This window comes from Biomphalaria glabrata, chromosome 6, assembly GCF_947242115.1.
Source record: "Biomphalaria glabrata chromosome 6, xgBioGlab47.1, whole genome shotgun sequence".
Lineage (NCBI taxonomy): Eukaryota > Metazoa > Mollusca > Gastropoda > Planorbidae > Biomphalaria > Biomphalaria glabrata.
Window position 1 is genome coordinate 14,748,678 of NC_074716.1, and position 17,093 is coordinate 14,765,770.

At 35.3% G+C, this 17,093-nt stretch overlaps 1 protein-coding gene and 1 long non-coding RNA gene across 2 annotated transcripts in view; both read right to left on the reverse strand.

The window, feature by feature from the left end:
* The window catches only part of LOC106074840 (gamma-aminobutyric acid type B receptor subunit 1-like), a 37,450-nt gene that overhangs the window by 13,605 nt on the left and 6,752 nt on the right, over nucleotides 1–17,093 (reverse strand). Inside the window, exons 6-10 of the mRNA XM_056032223.1 lie at nucleotides 6,528–6,643; nucleotides 4,909–5,075; nucleotides 4,020–4,184; nucleotides 1,376–1,407; nucleotides 729–1,014 (exon numbers count right to left, since the gene is read on the reverse strand). Of these exons, the coding sequence (XP_055888198.1) occupies nucleotides 729–1,014; nucleotides 1,376–1,407; nucleotides 4,020–4,184; nucleotides 4,909–5,075; nucleotides 6,528–6,643 (766 nt within the window). The remainder of the gene's footprint in view (nucleotides 1–728; nucleotides 1,015–1,375; nucleotides 1,408–4,019; nucleotides 4,185–4,908; nucleotides 5,076–6,527; nucleotides 6,644–17,093) is intronic.
* Nucleotides 10,996–13,550, reverse strand: LOC129926834 (uncharacterized). Its single transcript, XR_008778588.1, has 3 exons — nucleotides 13,164–13,550; nucleotides 12,577–12,686; nucleotides 10,996–11,731 (listed from the first exon to the last, which is right to left on the reverse strand). It is a non-coding gene; the product is annotated as an uncharacterized LOC129926834 (long non-coding RNA).

The window sequence follows — 17,093 nt, forward strand, 5'->3', positions numbered from 1 at the left end:
TTTAATCAGTGAAAACAAGAAAGACATAGTGCACTGGATGTAGTCTAGAAAGTCAGTTTTTGAGTGAGTTCCGCACATATATGTGCATATATATATATATATATATATATATATATATATATATATATATATATATATATATATATATATACAAATCTACAGTCAGGGGCGGACTGGGTGTCGAAATCGGCCCGGGCATTTCTAGACAATCCGGCCAATAAATTGTATATTATCATATAATGGGCATCTAGTTATAGACCTACCTGTGCTCAAAGTCATTATGCTAAGTATGATAATGTATCGGTATGCATGCATACAGTGAACTCTAAATCTGTATACAAATATATACCTTATGTTGCTTTTCGCTAAATGTGTAGGCCCTAAAAGGATGAAGCCTTCTAGTAGCACTATCTACGGATGTAGGCCATCACAATATTTCGGAAAATGTGTTATATTAATACAGTATTACACTGTAGAGTCTGTGAAAGTTTTTTTTTTTTAAACACAACCCTCAGATGGCCATTTTATAAGGTTTTATAAAACAAACCTATAACAATTTGATGCGTGCCTTAGTGGCATCCATGCGGCCCTTTCGTGTCCCTACCAGCGCATTTGGGTACCGGCCCACCGGGCATTTGCCCGAATGCCTATATAGCCAGTCCGCCCCTGTCTACAGTCTTTGGGAGTTTGGTGAATTCATTATTGTTTGAGTTTCAAAAATGACGTACCCTGAGACCACACGATGGCTGATTTGTTTAGAAAACAAGACCAACTGTCTGTATCATTCTTCTTGGTGCAGTTTCCAATGGCTGTGTATTTATCATGACCGTCTTTACCTGTCAAGTGTGAGCAGAACAAAGAAATCGTTGGATAAAATCTTGCTCTAGGGGAAGTTCTTTGGTCCAATAACATTTTTGTTTCTAATAACTTTTGTAAAAACATATTTAAAGTTCTTTGATGAAATTTAAGCGTCACGTTACGTTTATTGAACTGATTAAATCTTTCTTCAAATGACTTAAAAAAAAATCAAAACTTGTTTGAAGTGAAATTCTTTGAGTTACGGCTACAACGCTTCACTGGCTTTTCGAGAGTCACATTTATTTACGTTCAATGACAATAAATAGTATACTGTAAAAGTAATAAACTTCTTTATGGCGACTCCAATAAGATTGTGACTTGCCGAAGTGGGCGGTACTTTTTATCTTCATAATAAAGAAATCATCAAGAGACAGCCTTTAAATGGATAATTAAACATTTAATAACTTACACTTTGCCTGACCTATTACTAATAAAAGTTGTAATGTTAAAGACAGACAACAAATCCGACAGATCAATGCAGTCTTATAAACAGGAAGCAAAAGTGGATGTTTTCTACGTAAAGAATAGGGGAGAGAATAGCATTTATTGCTACAGGAAAAAGAAAGTATTAGTTTGGTTTACAAGTATTATCTCCCTTATCTGTGGTAGTTATCAAACCAATCACCGCCAGGGGTGTTTTAAAGTCTCTTTAATCGATTGGTGGTGCAAGTATTATGATAACAATTTCCTCCATGTTTTTCTATTCAGTGATGCCCGAAATACGGCCCGGGGACTAAATCAGGACCGCGAAATGGTTCTATTCGGCCCGCCGAATCGTCGACACAAAGTGTAGAAAATCCCCCCTCCAAAAAGAAAAAAGGTTGAAAACGGTATCTTTACCTTTAGGGCCTTCACTTTTTCTCTGATGGATTGGTACCATGACCATTGTTTGTGTGTTTATGAAATGGGACTATGAATGTAGAGTCTAGGAAAAGTGAACGGATAGTTACTTTCTTGTGGAACATGATAGTCAACCAACATATTGGATTTGAAAAGAAAAACAACAAAATATTAAAGGAATTATAAAACAAATATGGCGGCATTCTTGGTTTGAGCAGCGAATGAAAGGTTGTTAAACTATAACTGAGAGATTGGAGGATTGATGGAAAAGTTATCAAAAAGAGATGAGGAAACGAGTCGGTGGTTAAAGTAGATACAATGTTGATTACATTTTATTAATGACACTACTATTAAGCAACATTTGATTATGCATATTAAAGTAATTAAAGATGCCTTGTTTCACTTGAATTGTTGTACTACTTTTCGTCGCGTATGTCTACTCTGATTAGCACAGCACAACACATATTAAAATTAATCAATCAAGTCTCATAATAGCAGACATTTCTTTTATTAACTATAAAATAAAATACACCTTAGGCTGGCGAATCCCACCATAAAGAATTACATATTATGTTTCACAAATTGACTTATATCCAATAAAATATACTAAGTACACAACTGAGAATACTTATTGAACCAACTACATTAGACATCCATACAGTTCAAGAACATGGCGACTACAAAAAAACTGACCATGTGGTCACCTCCCAAAACGAGATTTTCTTCCCATAATTCTTAACTCTCCCGTGCAATATCAAGATCCTTATAAATAAGTGTACCCCATGCTTCACAACTAGTCCATGTCACTGGCCAACAAACAATGGTGTGACAATTAAGTCTAGAAATGAAGTCATTTTTACGTAGGGGCAAAAAGAAGAAAAACTTCAAACATCTCACTAATTAATGTACTAGATCCACGGGTTTCTAACAAACTAGTCCCAGGCCAATTTCATTTCGTTTTTACCTTTTCGTTTATGTGGCCCGCGACACGCGTGTCGGAAATTCAAATGGCCCGCAAGTTGAATTAGGTTGGGCATCACTGTTCCAAATTGTCTCAAGCAGTAAGAGTCATGTAAATTCTTTCGTGTTTGTTTGTTTGTTTGCTTGTTTGTTCTAGTTTTACAAACTTTTCTAAATAGTTATTGATGCATTCACTGATTGACCAGTTTCTCTGAACACCGCTCTTCACAAATCTGATCATCGGTTCAGGGCCGGATTCAAGGGAGGGCAGGCGAGGCTACTGCTCAGAGAACTCCACAGGACAGGGGCCTCCACAACATACATTTTTTTAAAATCTAAATTTTGACGCTTCAGAAACTTTTACGTTTTACCTTTTTTTCCCATTTTTTTCCTGACAATATTTTTTAATTTAACCGTGAACAAAACTGTCGGGGTCAAGAAGTGTCCACTTGTAGTGTGAGCGTAATACAGAGATGCAGATCCGGATTTACGACAGTTCGTCAAACCAGAGTTGAGCAAAGTAACAAAATGTACTTCAAACAAAACTATGCATATAATATATCTATATATAATGAAAATGAGATTAAAAGTACAAGAACTCTTATTTCTTTCTTCTAAAATATCGCAAGCTTTTAGATATAGGTATTATTAATTAGTGGATTTTTATAAAATTTTTGAAAAAGTGTGTGTGTGTATGTGGGCTCAACAAAATCTCTCCCCGAGGCCTCCCCATACTTTGACCAGGCCCTTGATCGGCTACTTATTGACAAGAACTAAATAGAAACAATGCCAGTTACACAACAATACGTTACACAAGCTATAGCTGTCTTCCTAAATGTATTCAGTTGAATGCTCTAAGTATCCAAAGTAATATTTGGCACTGGCAAGTCAAATCAAAGGGCCTCATATCTCAAACATCTTGAAAACATTTTCAAATAAAGAAGAAAGCTAAAGAAATGAAGATGAATGTTTGTTACATTCTAATTAGTATAGACCTTTGAAATCTCTTGATATGACTATTATGTTTCTATAGTTGGGATCTATTAGACTTCTAGTTATGTACATGTAATTACAGATAGAGTGAGTGGTGGGGGTGTTTTTTTTTAATTTTAAAATGTTTTTTATTCACTAAGTTGGACGTTTGTTTCTTATCTAACAAATGTCATCTGGACAGGAGATGTCATTGAATCTAACATTTGTCATCTGGACAAGAAATGTCGTTGAAGCTAACATTTGTCATCTGGACAAGAGATGTCATTGAATCTAGCATTTGTCATCTGCACAAGAGATGTCATTAAAGCTAAAATTCGTGCCTACATCTGTTATTGAGAAATGGCTATGATGTTTTCAACTAGACTTACATTTGTTATACTGAGAAATGGCTATGACGTTTTCCCGCTCGCCATTTGGATTGAAGTGGAAGTCTCCAGAAAGAGACTTGAATGTCACGTTTTTCATGCCTTCGTGCAAAAGGCGGGAAAACTGTGAGTCGTTGTAAGTAAAATTTTCTAGTCGTCTGCTGTCATCTTGAAAGATATTGCAAAAGTAAAAAAATAATGTGAAAATTATTAGATGTATCCATATATCGATATTCGATTCTTTAATAAATTAGCATTTAATTAATTTCAGAGCATCTAAAACATACAAGACCCAGTTTAGCATGTTAGTTTTCTCAAAACAGTGTTGAAAAAAAAAGCAAAGTTGATCTCAAAACTGAAGAGTCGCGTAAGTCAGGGTTTCAAATCAACGTCTTATCATCTGGTCTGCTGTTTAGACTAATTTAACATATTCATGTAGGAACCGAGCTTCCTAGGATTAGAATGTGAACCTGAGACTTTCGATTACACAAGATCTTACAGAGGGATATGAAGAGTTGAGGCTTTGCCCATTTAAATATTTAATAAAGGGAAATTTGATTCACACTCACCTCGGTCACTTGCTACGAAGGAAAGATTGACCTTTGACCACTCCTCTGTGCAAAGCCTTTCCAAAAGAAGCAAATACATTATGACTTTAATACCACGCTAATATTCTTATAAACAGATTGCAAGCATTGTGGGGGATCCACCAATGGGAAAACAAGCGTGACGGACAAGGTCGATGAGACGTTTTGTTTTTCAATGCACTATCTCTAATAAATTTTCCCTTGTAATCTTATGTATTTCCCTCGAAGCCTACCACTTCTCTTGCACGTTTCAACCAGAACGCCATATCGAGGCAAGGAGACGGGAAGGTCAAACAGATTCTTACTTGTTTGTTTCAAGTAGGTCAACGTGTTGTTCAGAGCCAAGGCTATGGCCCACACAGCGTCATAGGCCTGGGGGGCTCTGTGCTGGCCTGAGAGGGAGCCGTCCAAGTAAAAGGAATCTCTATCAAAGTATTTTTTCAAGTCGCTTGGCAACACGTCTTGAACAGAGCTGCAAACAACGAATGATGTAAAATTAAACATTATTCACAACTTAAGCGATGCTGACGACTGATATTTATTTGTATTGGAATAAGAGAAGTTGTTATATCTATACTTACAATGTGGATAATTTAGTCTAAATAAAGTAAACAAACAACTTGAAGCTCAAGGAACTATAGAAAACCATGAGAAGCAATTAAACAGGACTAACATAATGCACTAGACTTATAAGGCTTATACCAAAATATCAAAACCGAAGACACAAAATACTGGGTGGAATAAAATAAGTAGGTCCAAAGTAAAATCTAACAGCCTTGAGTTTAGGAAACTGGGAGGAATAGCATAAAGAAGGAGGAATACCGTAAAGACGAAAAAGTACTGTAGAGGAGGAATACCGTAGAAACGGAAAACTACCGTAAAGAAGGAAGAATACCGAAAAGACAAAATCAAAAGCGTAAAGACGGAGGAATACCGCAGAGAAAGAATCCATGCAGCAATGGGAGGTTTTAAAAACATATTAGGTAGAGAGACAGTGTTATTTATGCCATTGTAATATAGTGTTGCAATTTTAGACTATATAGTACCTCGTTCCATTTCAATCCATATCTATTCACGTTCTACTCATTTCATCATAAATGCCCATATGAGATTTTTGCAAATATTACATTTACAGTTTAAGAATTAAAACATTTATAAAGGCAGTAAAAATCTTTAAAACATGATTACGTATGTACCAGACTGTATGACAGTAGATCTCATACTGAAACAATTGCAAGAGAAGCCAAAATAAAACCAGCCCATAGAATCCATGGCAATTGTTTCGCAATAAAAAAACAACATTGTTCCTGAATTGAGATGTTCCCCATTGTGTATAAAATGGTAGTAATCAGCTTGTATCTCTGCAAGGAAAAGTAAAGGTCACTTGCGCTTGTTCACCAACCATTACTGCATTGGGTGAGGACATAGATCTACCCAAGCTATGGAGGAGGTAACTAAGACCAAGCACCTTTATATTAATGGATAATTTATTGCCCTAGTTGGCTCCGGTAATGACGCGTGTCCAAATTTCTTCCACATCCTAACAATTTTGACTTTAGACAAAAGAATATGAGAGCCTAAGTTTAACATGAGTCAGACAGATGCTTGGCTACAAATAGGTTCGTGTCACAGTGGATCTTTTTGAACAACGAAAGAGAGTATTGAAGCTCACAAAAATAAGATACATAACCAATGAAATGTAGCATTTTATTAGACTGATAAGATACATAACCAATGAAATGTAGCATTTTATTAGACTGATAAGATACATAACCAATGAAATGTAGCATTTTATTAGACTGATAAGATACATTTCAAATGAAATGCACTTTATTAGAGTCCAGACAATCATCTTCATTGCATTTAGAGCTTACTTAGTATGACTTGTGTCTTATTCTTCTCTAAATTTGACAGAGGTACTCACTTGTAAAGTATTGTACCATTTAGGAGTATATTGAAGTCTGTAATTCCACTAAAAGGAACATAACTACTGTCTTTGGTGAGTGTCTGTGACCCAATGGTGAAGTAATTGCCCAGTACCTGCAATCAATTTTATGCTCTACATCAAGCACTCACTTCTAAAGTGGTAGTTACTTTAAAGTACAAGCAAAAGAAAAAAAGCTTATCTAAGGAAAAGAACCGCTAATTACTGCTATGTATCTGCTATGTAAAAAAATTAATTAGTACTAATTGATTTACTACAAGGTAAACTTTCGAATTGATTCGTGTATTTTCATCGACTATGAATAATTATGTACAACTTCAACTTGATCCGAGAATGGGAAGTGGGAGACAAATGTGGCAAGGCGTAATAAGGGAACTAAATCCATTTATACATCCAAATCTCTCATTAAGTAGCATTTATTCCACTTATTTCTATATTAAACATAATGGTTGATTACCAATAATTAATTAACCAATTGTTATTTTTTTTTGTATTGATTCGTGTCTTTTTAGGTATAATGAATAATTCTGCTAAGTTTCAAGCATAGACTATATATTACATGGACTGCCAACTCTACGCACTAAGCCTATATTTTTCAATAAACAAGTCCCGTTCACGGAGGCGTCCTTGGTTGCGTGGTAAATTGACTTCCGGTAGATTTTTTTTTACGTATAAAGAAACCATTCTCGAAGATTTTTACCACCACTTTTACAGCAAATCATGAATGGAAACAGAATTGTTAAAGAAGATGTTACAGAGGTAAGTGTGCACAAATCAATTTCTGACTTAGATCTATAACTGTAAAGCTTTATAGCTGATTTTCTTAGCCAATATAGACTAATTAGCCAAGCCTGTATTTCGTGTATTTTCTTGTTTATGAGATTGATTGAATTGAGGTTCTTGTGAGAGCATAGCCTATATATATATATATATATATTGTAATAACTTAAGTGAGGCAACTCAACGAGGACATAGACGTTTATTTACATGGAGACATGACAAACACAAAGGGCATCTGCCTTGAGTACAGCATCTCCATATTGGCTCTAGACTTGGGCGGAAATCGTTAGTCTCTTATGTCAACATCCGACTTGTCTGGTCACTGATAGTGCGCACCTTCTTTCTGCACTATCTTGGATGGCGGTGCGCATGGCAAAGTCATAACATTGCCCCCGTCTTAGCACTTTTCGTCCCGAAAAGAAACACTGCAGCTGAGGTTTGACAGTTCAGGTGGAGGTCGATCAGTGGGAGCCACAGGCGGCAGGGAGCGTGTTCCCCACGAGGCCATCCGCATTGTTTTCTTCCAGTGCCGCTTTCTCTTTCTCCAGTTGACCAGGCTGTTGTTGCGATAATGACGTAGCCGTTTGCCACACAAAGAGATAGGGTCGAGCACTGTTTTCTTCAGCACAGCCGTTGATCGGACACGCTGTCTCAGCAGACCTTCCCGACAGACGCCTCTCAAGGGAGCTTCAGGTTCGCTTGCAGCCACGTTGCAAGCAAAGTCCAATGCACCGAAGTCATCCTCAGACAACAGTTTCACGTCCAGAATACAGGTCTCTTCAGTTTCAAGTGGAACATGTCTTCCTCTTGACGGCTCAGATTTAGAGTAGTCCGATTGACATTCGTCTATGCCAATGCCGATGATGATGGTAGAAGTACATATGCTCTGTTGGTGGTTTTCTTGGCATCTAAATTCTATGTGTGATGCGCCGCACGTACAATTCATGGTAAACTTCTGGATGCAGTTGTCGAGCTTCGAATTTCCTTCGTAGGCACCGGAAGAAAGGCAGAGGTCTTTAAAGTCAACAGCAACAGGCTCGAACGCAGACCCAAGGTTGTCTTGATCTGTCCGGCTCATTGAGGTACTGGTAACAGGTACAACAGGAACAAACGCTTCAGGCACATAACAGACTTCAGTTAAGGTACTGGTAACAGGTACAACAGGAACAAATACTTCATTTGTCTCCTTCCGTTCGACTCGGTACATCCCGTTGAGATCATCACAGCAATCGCCATCACGTTTCTCGTCTTGAAAGTCACAACCACAAGACTTGCCCACAACACAGACACAGACGGCGCTCAAATCCCCAGCGTCTCCGTCACCACTGTTTGTGCAACCACAGTCTTGACCACGCAACTTCTTGACCAACGAGTCTACAGGCAACTGCTCCTTTACCAACGAGTCTACCCCTTCTTTCATTCGAGACACCATTTTATCTACCTTGTTCCCCATACTGTTAATTTGTTCACACATTGCTTCATTTATCTTGCCAATAAGCTCATAAATCTCCGGTTCAATTTCAAATAAGTAGGTATCTGGATCTTCGTCTTCATCTATCAAGGCTTGCCGGAGACGAGCTGTAAGCACCTCCTTGGTACCACCAATTATCTCATATCGGTTACGAAGTTCCTTCCTAAGCTCTCTAACTGAGAGTTGGTCTAATCGTTTCAAAGCTGCCATTGTAAATCCTACCTCCTCTCGTTGAGTTGCCTATAATCCCACTTCTGACAACCAATTGTAATAACTTAAGTGAGGCAACTCAACGAGGACATAGACGTTTATTTACATGGAGACATGACAAACACAAAGGGCATCTGCCTTGAGTACAGCATCTCCATATTGGCTCTAGACTTGGGCGGAAATCGTTAGTCTCTTATGTCAACATCCGACTTGTCTGGTCACTGATAGTGCGCACCTTCTTTCTGCACTATCTTGGATGGCGGAGCGCATGGCAAAGTCATAACAATATATAAACCAAATAGTAAGACTTATTCAGAAGGATAACCCGGTACATTTAGATCTATATGCTCTTACTATAATAGGCTAAAATGACCTTTCGTTTATAAGTTGTAAAAAAGTCCTATATTATGTGTAGGCCTAAAGTAAAGGTAATAAGTCTAGATGTAAAGTTTTCTCCGAGTTGAAAAATGTAAGAAAAGTATGTTTGGCATTTAGATGCTGTCGTTGATAAAATAGAAAAAGTACATTCTGTGATGTTTTATGGCAAGTTATTATAACACAGTGCAGGACAGGCCACTGTCCTGTTGCCTCATGTTTCTCACGGCTATGGCCAAATTTCGAATCCTGGTGCCCCCCTGCCTCATTTTCTGTTTGACTGCCCCAGACTTGCTGATCTCCGTCTCAACAGGTCAGAACCAAAAATTCTCGATCTGTATGGTGACATGTATGCACTACGCAATACAGCAGGGTTTCTGTCCAGGGCTTTTGCAAGAGAAGATTTGAGCCTCTCAAGCCCTCACTCAAATGGAGTTTGATGATGTTGACTTTTTATGCCCTTTTTTCTGTCTTAGTGAGAGTTATTGTAAGACTGAACTATTGACCTGCAGCTGTCGAAGTATTGACTAGCCTTTGTAATAATTACTGCGAAAGGTAGTGAGAGCAGCATCGTCGTCAAACATCAGTTCCCTAATCAGGTTATGTAGTTTCCTCGTTTTGGTCAAGCCAGTTTAAGAAGCCTTCCATCCGATCTACTGTGGATATATAGGGCCTACTCCATCTTCCAAGGCGCTATGAGAGTACAGACGAAACAATTCCGAATAGTGTTGATGGCCAAAACCCATCCTTGTTTTACCCTGCTCTTGATAGATAATACCGGTACCTAAAAGTCTTAGAGGAAGAACTGTCAAACTTTACAGTTCCTATCATGTGAAGCTAACAGTAGTTTCAATAGCTTATTTGGACAGACAATTTTCACTAGTAAAAACCACTTCTGCTTAGTGTGAGCATATTGCTAAATGAAGTTCATATTTCTATTACTTTCTACTCAAGTCACCCAAGAGAAATTTTATTTAAAGCGAAAACTTTTTATAATGCATTTTTCGTTGTTTTTTTTTTTTTTTACTTAAGGAGCATACTACTTCCACAAACCTGATTTGATTGTCACTAACTTTCAAATTGAAAGGGATCTACTACAAATGAGATTTTTTTTTACTTTCTCCAATAACATTGTGTTATCAATACATGTATCACTTTAAATTACTTGTAATTGTGAAATAATAGGTAAAAAATCTCCTTAAGTACATGTTATATTTAATCCTATGCATAAAATTTATTTACATAAAAAAAAATCATTAAAGCAGGCCTAATTGTAGAGAAAAAAATTATTTCTTGTGATTGCATTGAAATCAACTTTAAAGATGCTGTCCATTGTTGTAACATAAAGTAGTCTTACATTTTTTAATTAGCAAATATATATATTTATAACATGTCTAAACTAGTTTGAATTTCTTTTCTTTTTTTCTCAGCTGCTCATGAATTTCGAGATTTTACAGCTAATAGAGGAACAAATTTTATCTGCTTCCACTTAGCCAAACAGCATGGAAATATGCTATTGTAATGAGTAGAAGATATTTGTCATTTAGAGTATCATGCAACAGCTAATTATCAGTCCACACATTTCAAGATGAGGAAAAGAACAGTATAAGCTACATTCATTGATGCATTATTTATACAAAAATGTATAGTCAACCCAGTCATCACTCCATTTTTTTATGAAGCCAGTTACAGTTACCATGAAGGGATGAAATTTCAGATAATATTCTGTTTATTTCATGAAATGAGAATAGGCCTACATCAGAAATTGAAATGGTCATCTTCAGTATTTAATGTTTCATCTAAAAATGATAATTATATTAATACATATTTGATGTACAAACAAATGAAAACCATTCAAACACTTTTTTTTTGTGAAGTATAGATGATTAAACTTGTAAGTGTCTGAACAATACTACATCGACATTAACTTATTATCATAGACTTTTTACAGGAATGTATCTTAAGCTGGACTGAAAGAGAAAGTTGCTATAATTTAAATAATAAAATTTAATAGTTTGAACATGTAACTAAAAATTGAATAATGCTAACATTTATTGACAAGTGAATATTGGTAATGATGTGCTTTCTATTTTAATAAGTCAATAATATTAGTAAGAACAATATTATCTTCACTTTCTTAATATTATAAACACAATATTTCCTGAAAAGATTTTTTTAAATTATAGAAATAATGCTCAAGTCTTCAGAAATGGTAGTTTTCAGAATCATCAAATCAAGGACAACATAGTATTCATGAACTTCCAGCTATCAGCAAGCTCCTAGTAGGTATTATGGAGCACATTCTCCTTCAACTCAGAGGATCACAGGCACTGGACAAATTCTAGTACTGTTGATGGAATAGAAACAACATACATTAAATTCATAACAAGTCACCAATTCAATCTTAGTTTCATATAGTACCAAACTTCCATATGTTCAAGTCCTTTACGGATAAAATCAATTCTGAAAACATCTAACAAAACAGTTCCTTAAAAAGTATATTAGGAGTATAGTAAAGTATATTAGAGGTTTTACACAAAAAATGCTATGGGAACATATTATGAAACTAAAATATTACAAAAAAAAGGAATAGTATAATAATAACAATATTTAATCTTTGACATTATATTCAGTAATATTATGAAAATTTAATGAATGATTAAATGCACTTGAAAGTGAAGGGAACAGATTTTTAAAAAAATTCAGGAAATTTTCTGCACAAGCATGCTGAGGTAACCCAAATAAAGAGAGTCATTGAATATTGTACTGAGTGTTTGAAACATAATTTTTTACTGCATACATTAAATTATAAACATATCTTTGCAAATTTAAAGGGAGAATTTGAAGACAGCTTTTATTCTTTTTGCACTGAGATAAAAGTATTAAATTTTAAGCTGCCCTACTTACTGGAAGGAGGCCTGGTGGCTTAGCGGTAAAGCACTTGGCTTCCGAACCGGGGACCGGGGTTCAAATCCTGGTGAAGACTGGAATTTTTAATTTGAGTCTGAGTCCACTCAGCTCTAATGGGTACCTGACATTAGTTGGGGAAAGTAATGGCGGTTGGTCACTGTGCTGGCCACATGACACCCTCGTTAACCGTAGGCAACAGAATGGTCAGAAACAGATCTTTACATCATCTGCCCTATCGATCACAAGGTCTGAAAGGGAAACTTTACTTTTTTTTTTACTTACTGGAAGTTTCGTAGGAAGAGTTTCTGGCATAACAAGTGAGTTTTGTGGCATTCATCCTATTGATAAACTCTTAGAAATAAGAAAGCATCATTTCTTCTTGAAATATACATCTGCGGAAAAGAAAAGAACAAGTGCTTTTAATGTGAGCAATAATAAAATTCTAATTAAATTTAAAAAATCTCCAAAATATTTATAGTGACTTAGTTCAAAGAATTATGTAAAGACTTTCTTTAAGCATTTTCTCAACTCATCTGACATCCTTTTCCACCAAGATAACTGGTTAATCTGTACTTCTAATTGAGAATTGTTGCATAATATATTTAATTCTTATGCAAGAAAGTATAATTTGAAGGAAAAAACCTTAGATAACAAAAGAGTGGTATTGGCCTGCATGAGAAAATTATCACTTTAGAAATACCCTGCACAGGCTGGAGGGAATATAATATGTTTTATTTACAACATAACAACAATATTGTGTAAATATTCACCTATAAGTTAGCTTTAAATAAAATAGCACATGGATTCTTACAATTAAAATAGACTTACATAACGTTTAAAAATAAATGATTAATTACTTAAAAACTTACTGTTAAATGTATTTATACAGCTTCTGGCACTGTGTGAAAACTCCTTTGAAAACAATAAGATCATATTGTGGCAGTATCTAGGTAAATACTTGAATCCACACATTGAATGGTAGCAATTAGAGCCCTTTGGGTACCTTTCAACATCCTTTGTGTACTTCTTTGGTAGTTAAGAGAAAAGTTAAGATCTAGATCTACAGTGAATAAATAGCACAATTTGGTACCTATTGCCTACTAGAATATGTGAGAATAATGAAAAACGAAAATAGAACCGATTAGAATGTCTAGTCCAATCTAGTACAGTTGTTTATATCTAGGCAAGATATGAGTTGTGATCAAAAGAGCTAGATCTAGTACATGAGTAAGGCCTATGTTAATGGCCATGGCTGTAGATAGTAGTATTGCTCATCAGAAACATTAAATCTGTAGTGTAAAATCAGTGTATAAATCACAAATGGGAATAGATCTAGATTAGATACAGATTCTAGATCTTATAACTTTGTAGTATAAGAGTCTAAGTCTATTATTATCATATAAAATATAGATATAAACTATATATAGATTAGAGTCGTTAGTAAAGATAAAGTAGATAAAGTAGATCTCAAATAGTTTAAAGAACGATCTGTGACACTGTGAGCCAAGCACTTCCATTCATGATTCACATATGAAGAAATTATCCTAGATCTAGTCTAGAGTCAACTAGAGCTAGATTCTATATAATAGGGGGCCTATATAGATTCTATATCTTCATTCTCTGGGTTTATCAGACACACAAAGATGATGAATCTAGAGACTCGACGTTCATAATATTTTTAGTCATAATTTTGTTAAGAGTACTATAGGCATAGCCAGATTTTTTATAAAAACAAATTATTATTTTACAAACTTAAAAATGGGCATTTACATAAATAGTGTTTAGTGTTCTATTATATATATAGTAGTGTAGTAGTGTGTTGTGTGTAAGTTCGTATTTGTAGATAAAGTTTATAGCCATAGGTCACTACATCTGGGTGAAAGTCTACATGTTTATGTGTACAATCACTTTCTAGTGAAGTAGAGCCTAATGATTCTAAAATTTTATTGGGCGAATATATTCGAAACAATATCAGATCTTTTTATAGCTTTTAGAAGAACTGGATGTTATTTGGGATTCTAGTTAGTTAAAAAAAAAAAAACACTAAAAACTTGAAGGCCGAAATTTTTATGCAGATTTTTCAGTTAGTCATACATACATCGTTGATTTTTTTTATGGTTGATTTTCCATTACTATAGATAAAAATGCACATTATCTTGAAATTAAAATCAAATTGAATAAAAAAAAATATTTGTAGATCTGAACAAAAGTTGGTAAAGATGTAAGATTGTAGGCTTATTGACTCACTATATTGTTATTTTATTTAGACTGACTCATTCACAGATTTAACTTAGGCCTATATCACCCATTATATACAAAATTAATAAATGACACTCTCAGAAATGTATTGACTCTTTCAGTAAATCGCTTATCACATTTAAAATATACATTGTAAAAATAATGATAATAATTATCAAATGTGATGAAAAAAAAGAAAAACAAATAATCCAAACTGGCAGCACCAATTAGCAGACAATTAATGTCGTAAACAAGAATACACGAAATACAGGCTTGGCTAATTATCTATATTGGCTAAGAACATCAGTTACAAGGCTTTATAGTCATAGATCTAAGTCAGAAATTGATGTGTGCACACTTACCTCTGTAACATCGTATATGACAATTAAGTTTCCATTTATGATTTGCTGTAAAAGTGATGGTAAAAATCTTCGGGAATAGTTTCTTTATATAGTAACAAATACTACCGGAAGTCAATTTACCACGCAACCAAGGACGCCTCGGTGAATGGAACTTATGCTTAGTTTCCTTAGTGTTGGCAGTCCATGTAATATATAGTCTATGGTTTCAAGCATAGACAAAAATAAATATAGACTGGCCGAAGGAAGTAACTTCATGTAAAAACATGTATATCTATTGTATTCGGATTTCCGAATTATGAAAAATCCATGATCTTCATTCTTAGAGATTAAACAAAACTACACTGCCTCCTTATTTACACTATATATAGGTGTGTGGCTGAAATAGATATAAATACTTAACTTTTATACTGCTTATAAATGCTGTATGATAAAGAACACAAAATTGCAAGTCACAAATTTTCGTTTCATAAAACTCTTTAATCGGCCAGTCTATATTTATTTATGTCTATGGTTTCAAGTTGATCCAAGAATGGGAAATGGGAGAAAAAAGATGTTCAAACTTTTTACCAGACAGAGTGAGTTGATTTAAGAGTTGTAATAAATGGTGGATAATTGACTTACCAAACAGACTATTGTAGTAAAAGCATTGCAATGATTAGTATGTATGACCGATGAATTTTTACTCACTCATGTCATCATATTTCATACATTCATTAAATTGTTAAACGTACAATCTTGTTGTTAACTAATGTACATTCACTTACGTTGTCAGTAATAGTGTTCACGTTGAACAACTGTTGGTATTCACTTCATGTTACATTGAAAAACTCTGTATTCAGTGTTGGCCAGTCACGGCATCGATGCCGATATTATTTGCTTGGATTTAAACTGTCGAGGTGGGGAACCTGGGAACTCGAGGAACTTATGTCTACCCCGGAGTTAACGAGCTGAAATTTCACCCAGCTCTAATGGGTACCTGACATTAGTTGGGGAAAAGTAAAGGCGGTTGATCGTTGTGCTGGCTACATGACACCCTCGTTAACCGTAGGCCACTGAAACAGATGACTTTAACATCATCTGCCCTAAAGACCACAAGGTCTGAAAGGGGAACTAGTTAGGCCAGGTTCACATCTAACTTTACATTCACTTGCACCTATCCTTTGATCTGCTGGACCGTTGGGGCACTACACAAGATCTGTCAACCTTCTTTCTCCATTCTTCTCTCTTATTTATCTTTGATATAATTTCATTCGGATGTTATTTCTAAAAATATTGAAGCCTGCCTGGGTGGACCACTTCGGGGGCCGATTTTGAGTTTGTGTTTCCACACAAACTGTCTTTGTAACCTTGTTTATTGCCAGCTATATGACTAATATTAATAATGTAAAAACATTTTACTCGCAAACATTTGTATCCAAAATTAGAATTATAAGTCATAAGATGTTGTAAAATGTCATTATTAAAACTTGTTGATCATGTCCTTGAGCTTTGGAACAATTTGATTGGTTGTCATTCTCCTGACGGCATTCAAATTACAGTCAGTCACAGATTGGCTCAAAGTCGATCATGTTGGTAGCAAACAATAAAAAAAAGTCTCACAAACTTTGTGATATAAATTACCAATTTGATTTCAATAACCCATTACATGCAGCAGCCTTTTGAAGCTGAAGATTGGCCCTTTTAAACTGAAGACTGGACTCCCTCCCAGCGATCTTTAGGTACACATTCAATAAGATTGGGCTAATCTTCTCATGCAAAACGTCAAGTGTTACAGGTTGTTTTTTTTATTAATGAATACAATAACATAGGACCCTGTGTGTGAAGCAATAAGGCAATTAGTGCACAGATGTTTTTCTTTCATGGACTCCTAGTGGATTTCCTTCACTCCTGTAGCGAATGAATATATATAGACATATAGATATATATATATATATAGACATATATACATAATGCACTTTGGCGGATTGGTAAAGCTTTTGGCTTCCGAGAGGTCCCGGGTTCAAATTCTTGTGAAGAATGATATTTTAATGGGTTGTGGAAAAATAAAGGCTTTGGCCGTTGTACTGGCCACATGACATCGTCGTTAACCGTGGGCCATAGAAACAGATGACCTTTTCATCAGATGCCCCTTAGATTGAAAGGTCTGAAAGGGGTACTTTACTTTTTTTTCATAGACATATGCATCAACTGTCACATCAT